The sequence below is a fragment of the Panthera uncia genome (genome assembly GCF_023721935.1).
Source record: "Panthera uncia isolate 11264 chromosome A1 unlocalized genomic scaffold, Puncia_PCG_1.0 HiC_scaffold_17, whole genome shotgun sequence".
Classification (NCBI taxonomy): Eukaryota; Metazoa; Chordata; class Mammalia; order Carnivora; family Felidae; genus Panthera; species Panthera uncia.
Genome location: NW_026057577.1, coordinates 93314701 through 93334979, shown reverse-complemented (window position 1 = coordinate 93334979; position 20279 = coordinate 93314701). Strand labels below are relative to the sequence as shown.

Genomic DNA, 20279 nt, shown 5'->3' with positions numbered 1-20279 from the left:
GATGAGATACTGGTTCTCGGGATTTTCCAGCTCCCTCAGACAAACAATATTGTTGTTTTATTCCCCCCTACATTTCAAATGCTGGGATTCCAGATTTTGAAGCCCAAATGCAATCCCCACCCCGACCCCACAGCCGGCTATCTCCTGTCATCCAGAAACAGATGTAGCCTACAGCCTTCTGAGAGTCCCTCCTCCTGCAGGTTCCTGGCCACAGCTAATGCCACTAAAGTCACAGTCACTGTTTCTTCTGGCTTCTCAGTCTTCAGTGTCCCTGCCTCATGTGGGATGGGAGAGAGAAGCAACAGGGTCTAGCTGAGAGTTCTGTCCTACAAAGCTCAGAGGGTAGCACTCTCCTCAGCAAATGGCCAGGTAGATACCACAGCCTCCCTCCATCTTTCTCTAAACTCTCTCCTCCTCCCTGGTGCCAGGTAGCGCTGCTCTTTGCCTGCTCCTTGCCCACCAGGTGTGTTCCGTGACCTAGTTCTTTCTTCCTCCTTCTTAAAAAATTTTTTAAACGTTTTTATTTATTTTTGAGAGGACGGAGACAGAGCACAGTGGGGGAGGGGCAGAGAGAGAGGGAGACACAGATTCTGAAGCAGGCTCCAGGCTCTGAGCTGTGAGCACAGAGCCCGACGCGGGGCTCAAACTCACAAGCCTTGAGATCATGACCTGAGCTGAAGTGGGATGCTTAACCGACTGAGCCACTCAGGCTCCCCTCCTTCTCTTTCTTCACACTTACCTGCCCTGTGTCTCCAGTCCACTAAGATTCTGCAAAGTGAAGAAAGTTCATCAGACCAATGGATTCTTAACAAGGTACGGTGCCTAATGATGAATCCACTTCACCGTGAGGTTGGGAGGGCACTGACCTTGTGTGTTCAGTTGGCCTGGCTTGGTGTTTTCTACATCCTGGGAGCTTGGTTAATATTGGATATGTGAATAAGTGAACAAAAGACATTAACATTCCCAGATACTATGTGCATTTTAACTGGCACCTTCGATGCCTTAAGGCAAAGAGTGAACAGTGTGTCAATTTCAAGCCCTAAGACATCAAGCATGATGGGATATTTTCTGTCACAATGTCTTTCTCTGTACATGCTGTGACTTTTACCATCCTGGTGAGTCAGAGCATGCAGGCCACTTTGGGACTCTGTGCTTGTTGGCTGTCTCCAGGGTCTGGTCTTGGAGCTGAGCTTTGATGGTGACCCCCGCTAAGGGCTGAGGTTTGCTTCAAGATTCACTTCCACGTGAGTCATGTAAGATGGGGAAGAAACCAGACAGGGAGCATGAGTTCACTTATCTGGCATTTTGTCAACTGGCAGTCAGTCCATCCTCCGGCCCTTAAGCAATCTGCTCTTCTCCAACATCCCAGCGAAGCAGATAACAGGGAGACAAGAGAGGAAGAGAAAGACTTTCCCAGGGCATAGCGTAGTTCAGCTGAAAGTAGATTTCATACCTGCTGTTCATGTGGCCACCGTGCACAGACAGTGCCCATGCTGATGGCCCAGGAGGACCTTTTGAATCACCAAGGGAAGTAAAATGTGAACGTCATGGGAGAGGTTCAGGCCCTGTGGGGGGGATGGGGTGGGGGGGTGGGGGTGGGATGAGACATCCTGCGAGGTCCCTTCTGACCTGTACAGTCTGTGGGACTGAACAGCAACCAGACTTTTTATTAAATGTATTTTCACCCTGGACTTGATATTTGCATATCGCCTTGCAGTTTTACTTCTAAGAGTATTTTACTGTAATCAAATCAAATTCCCTTGTGGCATTTCTGAGGAACACTCTCATCATCCAGGCAAGTCCTAATTGCACTCCTATCCTAATGAGAGCGCAGACTCTTGCCACGCAGCCGACTTTGAGAGGCGGGGGGTGGGGGGGTGGGGGGGGTGGGGGGGTGGGTGCCTCGAGCCGAGCTGGAGGCAGTCGAGGCATTGGCCTTCCAAGTCACGGAGGCAGCCACCCTTGCTGCAGGTGCCCAAGGAACCGCACAGGCCAGCTCGCCGGGGCTCCGGCTCAGCCCGACTTCATGATGCAAACCAGGCTCCTCGGCTGCTGCCTGTAAACTTTCCATTGAGTGCCGAGCCGCGGCTTTCGGCTCTGTGGGGAGTTCACCCACATCCCGATCAAGGCAGGGAGAATTGATCTATTAGATTAACCAGGAAGGAAAGAGCGGGAGAGCAAGCAGGAGCTGCTGAGCGGAGTGTTTCTGCATAGCTGTCCCCTCCCTTCTGACTCGAGTATTAATTGCTACATTACCACTGCCATGTAAGAAAGACAGCAAAGCCTGGGAGAGCTCCAGCTGCTCCCTCCCTGCTCCGCTCAGCCTCACTCCTCCTTGGTGCCTTCGGAGCACCCTGTGCCCTGGCAGTGTGTCCCGCTCCCAGCCCTGGCATCCCGAGGTCCTCGCCTGGTGAGGACTTGAGTGGACAGCAGGAGGGGGTGGAGGGAGGGAGGGAGGGAGGAAGGGAGCAAACATCGTGCCCTGCAGGCTTTCTGGATGCAGAAGCCAGACTCACTGCAGAGGCAGCTGTTCTGTTCCCAGAGCTTCTGGGGTACATCCGGCTCTCAGGGGTTGCCTAGGCGGGCTCCAAGTTCCAGGATCGCGCAAGGTGGGTGCCTTCCCTTCTGGGCGCTCACAGCAGAGTCTACCTTCCCTCTGCCACCATGAGCGGCTGTTCCAAAAGATGCAAGCTTGGGTTCGTGAAATTTGCCCAGACCATCTTTAAGCTCATCACTGGGACCCTCAGCAAAGGTAGGGAGCCTGGCCTTGACCCTCGTCTTGTGTCTTAATGTGGTCTGGCTGGCCAAAGTAGCAAGTGCCTTGGTGTGGCGACTGTGGCCGTTCTGGTGTGCCAGGGTCTCAGAGGAGGGTGGGGGGAAATGGGTGGCTGGGATTCGGGGTCGCTGGCAACCTGGGCTCAGGCTCTGAGCAGGCAGGCACCGTGCCAGGGAGCTCAGCCGGCCGTAATTGCCTGGAACTTTGGAAATGGATTTGGTGGTGTGTGACTGATTGGTTACAGGCGAGCAGAGGGACAGAGCCCTTCCCAGAGCACTGGAAGCTGCTTAGCGTGACTAGAGTTTCAAGAAGTTATCCAGGGAGCGTTGTGTCTTGTTGATAAAGGAGAGATTTGATGCGGTGGGCTGGGAGTAATTCTGCAGAACAGAGACGTTTGAGGAGGCCAGCAGGAGATGGCAGCAGGACTGGGATCCACCATACCCTGGTGAACACAGGATTCGGATTCCCATCAGCTCTGGGTCTGGTGTGCCAAGAGCTTTCTCTCACTGAGTCCCAGGGTCCTGCGTTTCTGGGGCTTTGTTCATCATTCTGCTTTCCGGGACCCCTGTCACTCTGCGGACCCTGCCTACGTCAATGTCTGCCTTCTCTACTTCTCCAAGAACTGGGGCGGCAGGGGGTTGGCAGGTTCTACTCCCTAGGCGGCCCAGAAAGGGTAGTTGTGAAGGGGCCCTGGGACCGTGTGTACACAAGTCAGCCCCAGAGGCTGAGGAGGGAAGGCTGACTTCTCAGGGCCATTCCTATCTCTGGAGCCCCCTATTACACTATGCCAGGGAGGGCGAGGCGCTCAGAGAGACTCTGGCAAACTTTCTGGAGATAACATTTAAAGAGAGAGCAGCAGCATGACGTGGTTTCACTGGCTGAAAAAAAGTCTTTAAATATTCATGCCCTCTTTCAGGAGGAAAGAGTCTTTGAGGGAGATGCATTGGAAGCAGCAGAGAGGGTATTCAGGGAAGGAGGGAAGGACACAAACCCTTGACTGGGATTTGTTTTAAATGACAAGAAGAGAAGATAAAGGCTGCCTGTGGCCAGCTCTGATGACCTGGGGCAGGTGCTCCGGGCAGGCAGGTGTGGGAGGGAGGGACTTGGTGAGGTTTGCCTCTCTCCTTTCTCGGCACCCCTGCTCTGTCCCCACTACACTCCTGAAAGAGGGCGCTGCCCCCCAGGACCCTCAGGGAGACCGACGGCCCAATGCTGAGGGTCAGGCTGTGGGCAGATTTCCTAGGGCCCCTGTAGGATGGACGGAGGTGAGGAGGAGAGAGCCAGGCTTAGAGGATGGCACAGAGTCCTCGCCGAAATTCAATCCTTCCAGACAAATGGGATTTTCTCCCTGAGTCATGGATTCCAGGATCTCAGGGGACGAGGGATGAGGGGCAGCCTCTGATTCCCAGAGGTTTCGCAAAAAGAGCTTTGACCGGGACTCAGGAAACCTAGGTCTCAACTCTGGCTTTACTCCCCATGCAAGCCGCAGCCTCTCTGAGCCTCAGTTTCCTCATCTGCAAAATGAGTCCATTACCTGCCATCTGTTTACCTCCCAGCCCTGTCGAAAGGATCCAGGGAAGCCGAGACACGGGATCCCTCTGCAGATGGCATTGCAATGAGCAGACGGGAGGGAGCCGTCAGAGACTGAGATGGACGTGGGTCTGGAGAGGGTGACCCAGGCCATGCCGTCTGCAGGACCAGGGTCAAAGGGCCTTTAATGTAGCTGACCACAGGTGAGTCTGTGCACTCCAGGCAGCACCAGAGGGAGAGAGAGATCACAGCAATAAGGGTCAGTGTGAGAAAGTGAGTCAATAAGGGAGAGAGCACGTGCAAAAGTGTGGGGGGGTGGGAGGGAGAAGGAGAGAGAGAGAGAAAGTGGATAGATGGCTATTTGAATTTGAATAAGTGAGCAGGAAGATACTGTCTTCTGCATATTTGCCTACAATCATTCGCTTAACATTTATTGACTGAGCACCTACCCTGTGCCACGCTAATTGCTGGACACTGGACACACAGAGAAGATGACACAAGTCCTCCATCCAGCAATGTGCATGCTGTGGGAGCACAGGCTGAATGCACAGACCTCAGCTGAGACGAGGAGGGCAGAACCGGGCAGGTAGAAGCAGGTTGGCACTAGCAGAGAGCGGCATGGAGTGCCGGCCTCTGCAGAGAAACCAGGCAGGATGGCCCCCTCCCTCGCCTCAGAATCCCAGAGACTAAGATCTGTGGGACACAGAAAGGGCTCCACGGGACCCACACTGGGGACCTAGTGGCCACCTGGCCTTTCTCCGACCAGCCTCCTTACTGAGTTTCCTATAGCCAGGGCTCAGGGAGGCGGCCCCCAGCGGGTACCAGGGCAGGATTGTGTTTCTGCAGTCTGCAGCGAGCACCGAGTGTTTACACAGCCCTGGCTCTGTGCCAGGCACGCGCTGGGAAACTGCTGTTCTGCCCAACCCAGGTGTTTGCTAAATATTTGTTAAATAAATGACTGTAGGAGCAGAGCCAGGACTGGAGCAGGGGGAGCAAAGAAAGGTCTTTCTTATGCATAGGCCAGCCCTGGGTGACTAGATTAGACCCTAGGTGGACACATGACATTAGTTTAATGATTGTTGGGTTTGTGATTTCCCTTACTCCTTACTCATTGCACTGAGCCCTCACTTCGCAATAATCCAACGCTTAGGAGGATTTTTCTTTCTCCCTTCCAGAACTGAGGAATGTAGAGGTGCCTGCGTGGCTCAGTTAAGTGTCCGGCTCTTGATTTCGGCTCAGGTCCTGCCCTGCATCGGGCTCTATGCAGAGCCTGCTTGGGATTCTTTTCCTCCTTCTCTGTCTGCCCCTCCCCTGCTCTCTCTCTCTCTCTCTCTCTCTCTCAATAAATAGACAAACATTAAAAAAAAAGAAGAAGAACTGAGGAATGTAAAGTTTTGATAGGACCAGGTACCTGCTGCTGGTCGTGGGGACAACTCGTTATTTCTTACCTGCCTTGGAAATACCTGGAGAACAAGGAGAGCCCATGACCACCCCTCCCCGTCCTTCCATTCCTGGATCACAGCCACCTGCCCCTGATTTTAGCACCCCTTTCCCACTGGTCTAAGCTAAAGGTGGCCCAGACTTTTCACAGGTGCCCTTTTCAGAGATGAACTGATCAGGTCCTCTTGCTCACACATCTCCTTGACCTTGAGCTTTTCCTTTATAGCTCTGATCACAATCTGCGATCCCCGTTCCTTTTAAAAACATGTTTGCTAAAGGCTGTCTTCCCTGCTGGACTTCAGCCCTCTGAGGGCAGGGATCACAGAGGACCCGGTGCCCAGAGCTACTTGTCATGTGCCTGGCCTGCAGTGACTGCTTCACCAATAGCATTAAACGGACGAAGCAGCAACTCAGGGCACAGACACTGGTTGAGGGTCCCCAGAAGATTTTAGACTGTGAGCTTTCTAGAAGTCACCGTTCAAGCTCCTGTCCCAGAGGCGCTCAGTAAAGGCTCTCTGTACTCTGTCCAGCTGCAGGACCTGAATCTGTGGCCAGAAGGTGAGCCTCCAGCCAGACAAATCATTCAGAACCATGCCTGAGCTTTCTCGGTATCTCAGGAAGGGCATTTAATTGTCCCCACGAGGGGAGGATGTGCAGGGGAAGATCTGGCACACCCATCCCTGCCCCTTCAGCTCTACTTTGATTTGTTTCACATACTGAATTTCTTTGAAATTTAAAGAACAAGTTTCTCTCGCTTTAAAAAAAAAAAAAAATTTGTAAACCAATTATGCAGAGGAAAGGACAATTGGTTGCCAGACTGGGACATCCTTGGGTCCCCCACACACTGGCAAGGAAGTCTCCTGCAGGGTCCTTCACCTCTCTGGCCTCAGCTACCTAATCTACAAAATGGAATCACAATGTCCTCCTTATAGGATTAAACAAGGTTGTGTATGTAAAGCTCTCTGCATATTAAGCACTCAGGAAATGTTTGTTGATGTGACTGCAGTTATTAGCTGATACTCAAGACTGTGAGCGCCTCAGGGCAGGGACTCCATCTCACTAACTGCTTGTTTCTTCAGCGCTGGCACAGACTCTCAGAGTGGCCTCTCTAGAACATTCGATTCCCCTCTCCAGAACTTGCTTTCCTAAGGCCCCACCTAGTGATTGTGCTAAGACTGACCTTTGAGACATTTCCCACACCCGATTAGCTTATTAGATTAGATGTTAATAGCATGATTCCCAGAGCTGGGCCCTCCCCTGCTCTTTGAGCAGACACCCGGCTTGAATGCCTAGTTAAGCCACGGGTGGGAACAGAAGTTGTTCAGGCTCCACTCTGGTTGGGGAGGTTTAAAAGCCCATCTCCTTCTGTACTTTGGGAACTCATCCGTCACCCCAGGCACAGATGGTGAAGCCAAAGCCAGCAGGAGGGAAGAATCCAATCCAGGAGAGCTTCTAGTTGTCCAGGCCACCCGCACGTCTGCAGGGTGGGGAGGGGGTGGGAGGGCTGACCTTGTATGATTTATCTCAAGGACAATGCCCCGGAGCCCCGACTCCCCTCTCCCACGCAGTCAGTTGTTTCTTTCTGTGCTTCAGACCTGTCAGAGACATACTGTTCTTCTTGCCTCTTCCCCTCAAGAAACTAACCTTGAACTTGGCTCTGCCTTCAGGCAGGCCCAGCTTGAGTCCCAGCTCTGTCATCTACCAGCTGTGTGAGCTTGGGTGAGGTACACAGCCTCCCTAAGCCAAGTTTCCTCACTTTTAATTGGAGATAATAACAGTACCAACAGCACAAGGTTGTTTTCTAATTCAGTGAGGATGATGCAGATGGCAGGGCAAGTGGTGACCCTGAACTTGCAGGGAGCTGAGGGTGAGTCCCTCCTTAACCTTTGGGCCCTAGGCACCTCTCTTTTCTTGCCCCAGTCCTGACCCTCGGAGTAGGTATTGCAATCACCATTTTAACACATAAGGAAATTGACCTTTAATTAAGCCAGATGGCCTAGGTGGAAGTAAGTGGCAGAGTTGGCGTTGAAACCCAGGTCTCCCTGGGGCCAAGACCAGGTGCTCCATGCCAGGGATCTGGAGAAGACACCCCAGAGGGGATCTATCACTGGCAAAGAGTGCCCCCAGCTTCCCACCAATTTTGTAGACGGTTTGTCAAGGACTGTCATACCAGCTGGGGCCTTTTAAGGAAGCCACCCGTCTTCCAAAGGCTGGTGACAAATTCCTTAATGTGGCGTGGCCTGGGTTAAGAAATAAGCTTTATGGAGAAGAGAACACTCTGCAGGCCAAGGTCAGCAAGACGTCTAGATACACACTCTTCCAACATCACCGTCACCTCTCAGGCAGTTACACTGGGGCCAGGGCACCCATGTTGAATGGGCTCCAAGTCCATGAGGGACCCTCTCCACCATGCTCCTCACATGCAAGTGTGAGGAGTGGTCATGTCAGTGTGGAAATACACAGAGTTTTAGGCACCAGACACTCTGGAATTAAGAGACTCACCGTTTACTAGAATTCTCTGGGAAAGCAACGGCCCTGACCCTGGGAACCTTGGGGCCTGTGAGATGTTACAGAGCCCTCTGTGAAAAGGAGGATACCACCTGTCCCATGAGAAGCTCAGCTTGTGTGCACTTCCCTTTGCTGGGGCAGGAGAGAGTCCCCACCATCCCAGGTCACAGCTAGCTCCTGTCCTGGCAGTACAAGCCAGCACTGGGTCATGTTAGGACAGCTCTACTCCCGGGTTCCTTCCAGGAACCTCTGAGTGCTGTCTGTGCCTTGTCATAGGCAGAGAGTTCGGTTGCTGGGGGTTCTGGTCCATGCCTGCCCCTTCAGTCACAGTCAGCCTCTGCCAGGGTAGGGAAAAGCCTGCCTGTCTTCTCATCCTTGCTCCCCTATGCCATGCCCATCATTCCCTCACCCATTTGGCTGGCCATGCGCTCTCTGGTGTCCCCTAAGTCCCATAGCAGAGGAAGGTGGGGCCTCCCCCCACCAGCCCAGGCTGTTCCTCTTTAGGGCCACCAGGCCTCTCTTCCAGATAACCCTGACAGTAGGCAGGAATAATTTGTTCAGGGCTGCTTATCCTGGCACTGCTGCACACACATCCTATTAATTTCAGGACCACGGGGAGTGGCTAGTTTGTTCCAAATTAAAAGTAGCTAGAAATGGGCCCCTCTGGCAGGGGGGAGGGACACTGTGGGCTATGATATTAAGACAAGGGTGGAGTGGATCAAGTCATGTCTTAACTGGTCTTTGGAGACCTGGAGGTCACTTACCATGCCAGTGTGACCTTCACCGTCCCCAGTCCTCACAGGGTTACAGAATCTTCCAGGCATAGAATCCTTGAGAGCTGTTGATTCCCAAGTGTGGAGGTGGTCATGTGATGTAACCAGGAAAGAAGGCTGCAAGATGCAGGGAAAGCCAAAGAATGGCTCTGGAGCCAGCCAGCCCTGGGTTCAAATCCCAAATGCCACTGCCTCACAGGATAGCCTTGGACAAGGTATTTCCCATTTTGAGTCTATGTCCTCCTCTGGAAAGTGGGGCCAGTAATTCCTAGCACACAATGCTACCAGAAGACTGAACGAGATGGCGCATGTGACACACACAGTACCTAGCACATAGCAGCTGCCTGGTAGAGGCCAGGTTCTGCCCTGTCTTCTTCTCGTGTTATGAGACCTTGCACCGGTAGCCAGGAGAAAGGAGGCATTGCTGAAAAGAGCGAGCTATGCATCAAGTCCTCTTCCAGCTCTTTTCCAGATGTGCTGCTCCTCCAAAGCCACCCCCTCACCCTGACCCCATCACTCTCGATTACAACTTCCGTAATCAAAAACTTGTCAACAGCTGAAATGATCCTTTTCATTTAGTGGTTTATGTGTTTCCTACCCAAGCCCCATGAGGACATGAGCCCTACAAAGGCTCATGTGTTGGGCTGGGCTTTCATTTTTTGAGTATCCAATGCATGTTGAATACACAGTGACTGAAAGCTTTCCCTGCCCAACAACATCGGGCCAGGTAGCTGGAGTTCCTTTTGGAGGCCTGGTCTCATCTTGCTGTTCTGAACTCTGTGCTGGAGGGTGACAGATGCGATCAATCAGAATGACCTTGATGACATGTTGGATCAGTGCAATCCAGACCAAATCCAAAGCTTTGACTCCCCTCCATCCCCGTTCTCATGTGCTCTGTGAGATTGGCCCCTTGGCAGCAGGCCCACACTGCCTGTCCACCACAGCTGACCAGTGTCCCCTCAGTGTCCATCTGTACCACAACCAGGAGGGCAGGGAGGAGGACCCAGGCTCTGAGGACCTCATGGAAGGGCAGAGGGTTGGGGAGAGGAAAGGAAGCAGAGATGAGATAACACAGGCTCCCCAGACCAGCTAGATAGAAGGGAGGCCAGGAAAAGATGTGAGGGAAGGCGTTTACCACCACCAGTTCTGCCCTCCCTGTATTCCTCACAGATCCCCAGTCTGGAAGCAGAAGAAAGCCTGCCTCCTGTTGGGGTGAGGGCAGGAAGGCCATGAACACAAAGCCAACCCTGGTTGTCTCTGGTTAAAGCCACCATATGTCCAGTCCACGTTCTTGGACCTGCAGTGAATAACAGCTTTGGAGCCAAGCCTGAGTTCAAATTCAAATCTTCACATTTGCTTACTGAACAGGTGGCTTCCTTCTCTGGGCCTCAGTTTCTTCATCTCTAAAACGAGGGAGTTTCTGACTTTGAAGTTCCCATCCAGTTTTAAAGTTTTAAGATTCGATACCAATAATCACAATTCCCATCACGGCTCCCGCTCTGGGCCTGACACCGCTCTAAGCACTGTGCATGCACCAGAATGTGTGAAGGCGGGAGCCCCAGTTAGGCCCATTTACAGATGAGAAATTTGGAGCCCCAGAAAGGGAAGGCCAGGCACTGAGGCACACACCCAGCATGGGACAGAGCTGTAAGTGGAAGTCAGGCTGTCTGTCTCCAAGTTCCGGCTTTGCCCCCCTCATTTCATGCCCTCCATTTCTAAAACTCAGATCCGGGATAGGAAAGCAATGAAGACAAAGCTGATGCCTTCCCAGTTCGGTCAAGATTTCTTTCAGAAATCAAGGTGTTAAGACTTCTGTTCTGACTGAAGCAACACAATTCTGGACAATTCCCCTGACACCCTAGTCCCCCATCTATACTGCAAACCAACATTGGGGGCCATCTTTTCCAGGAAAACAACAGAAACTATGGGAGACCTGGACAGACAGCTCACACTACAAGCACAGGAAGGAAAAAAACAAAACAAAACACAACAAAATAGCATCACCCTGCAAGCCTTCCTGTTCTAATGCCAGTCTGGCCAATTTCCACTTCTTGCTGGAAAGAGGTTGGTTGGAAGCAGAGGCAGAGAACTGGGCAGGAGTCAGGGAGAGAGATGTGATTCTGATGCTTGTGTCTGGAAGGCCAGGGTTAGCCTGCCCTAATTTTCTTTCCGTAATCTTTTGATTAACCCTGGACCAGTTTGGGTGGCATCATTCAAACATCTTTGCTTGGCAGGCAGAGCCAAGCCCAGGCTTGCTGCTCACTATCTGCAAACATCAGCTTGGAACCAGCTGTCATTCAGAGCCTGAGACAACAGGAGACACGCTGGGCCACAGGACACACTGACATCCTTGTGCTGGTTAACCCTGCCCATGCATCATTGCAAGCCCAGAAACAGCAGCCTGTCATTCCACACTCAACAGGAATCATGTAAAAAATAATAATTTCCATAATCCCTTGAGGGCTATTTATTTGCTGGGGCTTTCTGAGGATCCCTACCTTCAGTCCAATCTTAGCTGTAAGTTACCTATGCTCACTGTTCCCAGGATAGGAGAGGATGGGAGAGGTTGAATCACTTCCCAAGGTCACAGAGCCAAGACTGTGACTGAAGATTCCAAGCAGTGCTAAAGGAACACTCTCTAGGTCAAATCTCTCAGCACTGTCACCCCCTGTTGTGGACTGAACTGTGCCACCTCCCCCAATTTATTTGTTGGAGCCCTAACCCCCAATGTAACTGTACTTGGAGGTAACACCTTAAAAGAGGTAATTAAGATTAAATGAGGTCACAGGGTGGGGTCCTGATCAGATAGGACTGGTGTCCTTTAAGAAGAAAGGCACACACAAAATGAAAGAGGACAGATTACAACCAACACTGCAGAAATACAAGCAATAATAAGAGAATATTCTGAGCAATTATATGCCAATAAATTAGGCAATCTAGAAGAAATGGACAAATTCCTAGAAACATATAAACTACTAAAACTGAAAGAGGAAGAAATAGAAAATTTGAACAGACCCATAACCAGTAAAGAAATTGAATTAGTAATCAGAAATCTCCCAAAAAACAAGAGTCCAGGGCCAGATGGCTTTCCAGGGGAATTCTACCAAACATTTAAGGAAGAGTTAACACCTATTCTTTTGAAACTGTTCCAAAATATAGAAATGGAAGGAAAACTTCCAAACTCATTCTACAAGGCCAGCATTACCTTGATTCCAAACCAAAGACCCCACTAAAAAGGAGAACATCAGACTAATTTCCCTGACAAACATGGAGGCAAAAATTCTCAACAAGATACTAGCCAACTGGATCCAACAATACACTGAAAGAATTATTTACCACAAACAAGTGGGATTTATACCTGGGATGCAGGGTTGGTCCAATATCTGCAAAACAATCAATGTGATACATCACATTAATAAAAGAAAGAATGAGAACCATATGATACTCTCAATAGATGTAGATAAAGCATTTTACAAAATACAGCATCCTTTCTTGATAAAAACCCTCAAGAAAGGAAGGATAGAAGGATCATACCCCAAGGTCATAAAAACCACATACAAAAGACCCACCACTAATATCATCCTCAATGGGGAAAAACTGAGACTTTTCCCCCTAAGGTCAGGAACACCACAGAGATGTCCACTCTTGCCACTGTTATTCAACATAGTATTGGAAGTCTTAGGCTTAGCAATCAGACAACACAAAGAAACAAAAGGCATCCAAATTGGCAAGGAAGAAGTCAAACTTTCACTCTTAGCAGACAACATGATACTCTATATGGAAAACCCAAAAGATTCCACCAAAAACTGCTAGAACTCATCCACGAATACAGCAAAGTTGCAGGGTTATAAAATCAATGTGCAGAAATCGGTTGCATTTCTATACACAAATAATGAATCAGCAGAAAGAAAAATCAAGGAATCAATTCCATTTACAATTACACCAAAACCCATAAAATACCTAAGAATAAACCTAACCAAAGAGGTGAGAACCTATACAATGAAAGCTATAGAAAGCTCATGAAACAAATTGAAGACACAAAAAAATGGAAAATATTCCATGCTCATGAATTGGAAGAACAAATATTGTTAAAATGTCAATATTACCCAAACCAGTCTACATATTCAGTGCAATCCCTATCAAAATAAAACCAACATTCTTCACGGAGCTAGAAAAAACAATCCTAAAATTTGTACAGAACTAGGAAAATTCTGGACTTCAAAATGTATTAGAAAGTTCCAGACAATTCCAGACTTCAAGATGTATTACAAAGCTGTAATCATCAAGACAGTATGGTATTGGCACAAAAACAGACACACAGATCAATGGAACAGAATAGAGAACCCAGAAATGGACCCACAAATATATGGCCAACTAGCCTTTGAAAAGGCAGGAAAGAATATCCAATGGAAAAAAGACAGTCTCTTTAGCAAATGGTGTTGGGAAAACTGGACAGCAACATGCAGAAGAATGAACCTGAACCACTTTCTTACACCAGACACAAAATTAAAGTCAAAATAGATGAAAGACTTAAATGTAAGGCAGGAAGCCATCAAAACCCTAGAGGAGAAAGCAGGCAAAAACCTCTTTGACCTCGGCCACAGCAACTTCTTACTCAACACGTCTTACTCAACACATCTGAGGCAAGGGAAACAAAAGCAAAAATGACCTATTGGGACCCCATCAAGATAAAAACTTTAGCATGGTGAAAAGAACAATCAGCAAAACTAAAAGGCTGCCGATGGAATGGGAGAAGATATTTGAAAATGACATATCAGATAAAGGGTTAGTATCCAAAATCTATAAAGAACTTATCAAACTCAACACGCAAAAAACAAATAACCCAGTGAAGAAATGAGCAAAAGACGTGAATAGACATTTTTCCAAAGAAGACATCCAGACAGCCAACAAACACATGAAAAAATGCTCAACAGCACTCACCATCAAGGAAATACAGATCTAAACCGCAATGAGACATCGCTGTCAGAACGGCTAACAACTCCGGCAACGACAGATGTTGGCGAGGATGCAGAGAAAGAGGACCCCTTTTGTACTGCTGGTGAGAATGCAAACTGGTGCAGCCACTTTGGAAAACAGTATGGAGGTTCCTCAAAAAATTTAAAATAGAACTACCCTACGACCCAACAATTGCACTACTAGGTTTTTATCCAAAGGATACAGGTGTACCATTTCGAAGGGGCACATGCACCCCAATTTTTATTAGCAGCGCTATTGACAACGGCCCAAGTATGGAAAGAGCCCAAATGTCCATCGACTGACGAATGGATAAAGAAGCAGTGGTACACACACACACACACACACACACACACACACACAATGGAGTATTACTCGGCAACCAAAAAGAATAAAATCTTGCCATTTGCAACAATGTGGCTGGAACTAGATGGTGTTATGTTAAGTGAAATCAGTCAGAGAAAGACAAATATATGGTTTCACTCATATGTGGAATTTAAGATACAAAACAGATGAACTTAAGGGAAGGGAAGCAAAAATAATATAAAAACAGGGAGGGGGCAAAACATAAGAGACTCTTAAATACAGAGAATAAACTCGGGGTTGCCAGAGGGGTTGTGGGTGGGGGGATGGGCTAAATAGACAAGGAGCATTAAGGAGGACACTTGCTGGGATGAGCACTGGGTGCTATATGTAGGGGATGAATCACTGAAATCTACTCTTGAAATCATTATTATACTATCTTCTAACTAACTTGCATGTAAATTAAAAAAAAAAAGTTAAAAAATGTATTGAATTAGAAAATCATCCTCATTAAATACGTGTGTAAATAGAAAAAAAAAAGAAAGAAAAGCATACATAGAGCAAAGGCCACCTGAGGACTCAGCAAAAACACAGTGGTTTTCTGCAAACAAAGGACAGAGTTCTCACCAGAGAGGTCTCAACCCCGTCAGGACTTTGATCTTGGACTTCCAGCCTCCAGAACTATGAGAAAAAAATTTCTATGAAGTCACCCAGTCTGTAGTATCATGTTATGGCAACCCTAGAAAAAAAAGTAATCTACGCTCAGAGACAATTCTCTGCATAGCACCCTTTCCCATATTTTTTCTTGTAGTAAATATACACAACATAACATTTACCATTTTTACCATTTTTAGGTGTACAATTCAGTGTCATTAAGTACATTCACACTGTTGTGCAACCATCATCGCCATCCATCTCCAGAACTTTTCAGCATCCCAAACTGAAACTGTGTCCTCATTAAACACCAACTCTGCGTTCCCCCTCCCCCAGGGCTGGCAACCACCATGCCACTTTCTTTCTGTATAAATCAACCTATTCTAGGTACTGCATATTTGTCCTTTTGTGTCTGTCTTATTTCATTTAACAATGTTTTTAAGGTTCACCCATGTAGCATCAGAATTCCATTCCTTTTACAGGCTGAATAATGTTCTGTGTATGGATATACCATAATTTCTTTTATCCATTCGTCATTGCTATTCATCCACTCCCATATTTTTAAAATACAAAAGAGATCCCATTATCCTCTTGCTCACAACTCTGCCTCCAGTGGTTTCTTGACACATCTGGGGTCAAGTGCAGACTTTTCTCTGGGGCTGACAGGCTTTGCTTGGTCTTCTCTCTGCATTTCCGTCCTCCACTTCTGATCTTCTCCCTGCATTGCACCCCAGTCACACCAGCGTTGTCAGCCTCTGGACCCACACAGCTCCTGTCACCTCCACTGGACACTGGAGCTCACCTGGCTCTGTCTAGCACATCCCCTCCTGTGCAGCACTCCTTCCTCATCTTCCCCACCAACACACACACACACACACACACACACACACACACACACCAGGCACTTTCTGTCTGCTGACACCACCTTGTTTTTCCGCATAACATTCACTGCTCATGCAATGACATTACACATTGATTCACCTGCTTCCGGTCTGGCTTGCCCACTAAGAGTGGGAACGTGAGGGCAGGGACTGTTCTGGCCATCACCGCTTTCCCAGCAGTTGAGGCAGGGCCTGACACATAGCAGGACTCACTGGAAGCTGAGGGGTTGACAAGGCAGGTGAGAAGCCCAAGGCCCAGGAGAAAACCACCCAGAAAGCAGGCAGCAAAACTGGTCTTGAATCTGAGCCTCTGAATCTTTTTTTTCCCCAGAGGCTCTGCCCTGCCTTCCTGTTAAAGAGCCTGGTTCTGTATTCCACCTTCCCATGTCTGTCTGTCCATCCACACTTACCCTTTGGTAAGCCCACCAGTAATCCTGCAATAGGGCATGAGGGTTTGAGCCATTTGTGTGACTCCTTAGCACCCCCATCCTGAAAACTGTCCTTTCCTGTCACTGCAGCTATGGGCCATTTAGCTAATCTTTGATTTATTCTTCCCACGGAAAGAAGGTAGTGTTGCCACAGGGAAAGGACTGGCACTATTTTTATTTTCCAGTCTGCCCTCTGCTCCATTCGGCTAAGAGGCTCCTCTGTGGGTATGTGAAGTGACCAGTCACCCGCAAAGGCCACTGGAGGCTACAGACAGGGCTGGCTCCCGCTGCCCCAGTGCTCTAGCCCTTGGGTATCCAGGATTTTCTGGGAACATGATTTTTGGGGTTCATCGGACTCTAAAGCCAACTATTACCCTTTGGAAGCCATTTGACCTTCGGAAGTTCCATACCTCTTTGAGTCTTGCTTTCTGCTGGAAAGTGGACACAATATCAGTCTTGCAGGTTTATTGAGGTCATGCACATAAGTGTTTCATGCAGTGCTGTGTCAGATAAAGAGCTCACAAATGATCACCTGTTTTTGCTTTTATGTGTTATTGCTGTTTATAAGGACTGAGGTTATGTCTCCTCTCATCAGTTGCCTAGTCAAAACCTCTTGGGTCTCAGAAAATGGCTGGTTGACTGAAATCACCCATGTGGGCCAGAAGAGAGTCAGAGACTTCTCCAACATTCTCTTCGCCTTCCCTTTCCCTATCTAGAATCTGATAGCCAGTGGCAGAGTTTTACTCTAGGCAGTTGGGACAGGAGGGCCAGCACTCCATTCAGAGAATGAGCTTAACATGCAGAGTCTTCAAAACTCATTCAGTCCAGTCCCTCCCCTGGCCCTGCCCATTCACGAGTGAGCACTCTCCCCCTGGTGAAAGATAGACGGGCGGCAGTGAAACCCGAGCCCTATATGCTTCAGAAGCCTAAAACCGGAATGTTCAATGTTCATCTCTTATGGCCTGGGTCAGACTCCCCTAAGGACACCTCCACCCTGGAGGCAGGAAATTGGGCCCCAAATCTCAAAGCTTCAAGGGCTCTGGCAGGACATTTAGCAAATGTGGTGAACTGAAGGCCGGAAACTAAACAGGACCTGCCACTGCTTGCCGGCCTGTCTCACTGGGCCCTGTGATGTAGAAGGGAAGCTGGCATGTGGCTCCCCAGCACTAACCAGTGCCTGTGCTTTGTACTTTGGACTCTGAGGTCCTCCTCAGCAAGCTGCCAAGAGCCTGGTGGTGGCCAGCATGTGAAGGGAAGATGAGGCCACTCAGGCAAGTGACCAGCATGAGGCTCTCCTAACACTCCACCCCTCAACCTCTTTGGTGTACAGGTGGGAAAACTGAGGCCAGAGCAAGGAACACCCTTGACCTAGGTACCTTGAGGCAGAGTCTGGGTGCTGGCAGCCAGGGACACAGGGATGAAGAGGTGTGGCCACCCAGCAGATGGGCTCTACAAGTCCACACAGTGACTTAGGCTGAGACAGGGCAAGGGCCCTTGTCTCTTTAGCTGTGACTCTGCACTCTTGACCTTGTGCCCACTTCTCTAGCAGGGCCTCCCAAATCTCTCTTCCTTGCTCTGTCTTGTCTCTTAAGTTCCAGGCCTGTAGGAGACTCCCCAGCTGAATTGTGAGCTCATGGGAGACAGGGGCCATATCTTAGTTATTTAAGAATGCTCAACACTCACCCCAAGGCCTGGTACAGAGTAGGGGCTCAAAAGATGGGTGAATGAAGAAAGGAAGGAAAGAGGAAGGGAGGGAGGGAGGGAGGATAGATCATAAACCCTTCTATTTAAATGCCTTCTTCCTGTGGCCTCTACTCAACCCTTGTAAAAACAAAGCGGACCTCTGTCTCCTGATTTCTCTCTGTTTCCCTCAGTATGTCCCCAGTCTTGCACCCTGAAGTTATCTTGCCAACTAAATCCTATTATCATTTCTTTCCAGTGTTTCTCCTGTCATTCTCTTTCCATCCTCAGCACAGTCCCTGAAGTCTAAACCCTCTTCATGTCTTAGCTGCAGCTGCCTGCCAACTGCATTTCTTCCCATTTCTCCCTCTCCTGTCCTCTCCAAACCAGACAGAGAGATAGTCCACCCAACTCTTTGACCCTGGAGCCCTACATCTAGAAATCCGTTCTAAGCAGATCATCAGACATGTGCACAGAGACCATCACGTAAGAGTGTTCATCATGGTATTACATTTTAATAGTGAACAATTGGAGATAATCTAAACTTCAGTTTAAAAAAGAGTGGATTACCAACATTTTGGTTCATCTACCTGATGGAGTAATATTACATCTTTGAAAAAGTATTTTGAGGACTACTTAAAAACAAGCAGATATTGTACTAGGTAAAAAAAAATGGGGGTACAAAACTGTATGTACAATGAGGTTCCAATCTGTGAATAGATATGTGCACAGAAAAGGGAAATAGAAAAGAAATAAACTGAAATCTTGGCATGGGTTTTAGTTGGACTTAAGGGTTATTTTTTGAAGTTCCTCCTGATACTTATCTGTATCACCTACGTTGTCTTCAATAAACATGTATATTTAATCAGACCATAAAGAAATCATTTGCTGAATAAACATCTTCAGGTTTTTAATTCTTCTCAAGACCTTCAATGAAAGTTGTGCCTTCCCTGGCACTACACCACGGCCTTCCTGTCCACGCTGGAGCACGCCCTGAACTTCTAGGCCTGGATACCACAGCCCCTGGCCTCAGCCCACTTTTGATCATGGCTCCCCGTCTACTAGCACATTCTCCTCCAGCCAGACTGGTCCCCTCATGGTTTCCAAACCAGACTTGTGCTTTACGCCCTGCCCCTGAACCTACTCTCAAATGATTCAGAAACACACACACACACACACACACACACAGACAAACAAAGAGAAGGAATGCAAACATAGCAAAATATTGAAAACAATTTGTGAACCAAGTACATGCTCTTAGTACTAATTTTGCAACTCTTTTATAGTTGGAGATTTTTAAAATTAAAAGTGGGGGGGGACATGAAGGAGCATTATAATGTGCTTCAAGGTATAGGCTTTGCTATGAAATAAGCTAAGTGGGCAGCAGTGACCTGAAGCGAGTTACTTACTTCCTAGGCCTCGGGTTCTTTTGTCGGTAAAATGAGGGTAACAAATATCATAGTGTATTTATGCCCTACAATTGCCTGGAGGATGGAATAAGTGTGTGCAAAGGGCTGGGTGAAGAGTCTGACACACCCTCAAGCATCGTGACCTATTAGTACCAGTGTTAAATATAGAAATCAGATTTTGAACGACAATGTGACCCATGATACTGTCTACCTCCCTGAGCAACTCAACCCTCGGATAACGAAGGGAAGTTCTGTGGCTCAGAAATCTTTTGCTAGCATGATTTTCTTCCTGCTTCTGGCCTGGACCAGCCGGAGAGCAGTACGGTTCCCACTGGCATCCATACCTCCAGGTCTTGGCACAGTGTCTGGCCCAGAGGAGGAAGCCAAGAAGTGCACAAAACCCCAAATGAGGGACTTGAAGGGCTCAGGTTGTGTTTTCAAGAAAGTTCTTCTCATCATATACAAGCTGGTAATTTTGCTGATGCAGCCATTCTACTCCCAGGAGCCTTCCAGGAGATGAGGCATTACCTTGATAAATTAGCTGTGGATATAGGCGTCCTGCAGTTGGCATGGAAATACAATTTCGTTTCCAATTAAGCCTGATTTCTAGGCCAAAGTATTTGCCTGCCTCACACTTGGAGGATTATTCCAGCCAGATCTATTGTTGTCGATGGTGATAGTACTCCCAGGAAGTAGGTTTTCATGGACACTGGCCCATCAGCCATTGAGTGGTTCAACCAGTCAGGGATGTGGCCCCTGTGTGCAGGTAACACTTTTCCTCAGGAGCTAAGTTTATGCAAGTAGATTCAAGAAAGTTCAACGTAAAGACTGGCAGTCTGTTTGTGGCAGAAATTTTTAAGATGGAGTACAGATAGAAATGGGTTGAGAGGGACAGACAGGCAAGTTGGTCCTCAGTGGTACTC

At 48.5% G+C, this 20279-nt stretch overlaps 1 protein-coding gene across 1 annotated transcript in view; it reads left to right on the top strand.

Moving 5' to 3' along the window:
• Window positions 1–2472: 2472 nt before the first annotated feature.
• KCNIP1 (potassium voltage-gated channel interacting protein 1) overlaps window positions 2473–20279 on the top strand; it is a 342257-nt gene continuing 324450 nt past the window's right edge. Inside the window, exon 1 of the mRNA XM_049647792.1 lies at window positions 2473–2752. Coding sequence (XP_049503749.1) covers window positions 2665–2752 — 88 coding nt within the window. The 5' untranslated portion in view covers window positions 2473–2664. The remainder of the gene's footprint in view (window positions 2753–20279) is intronic.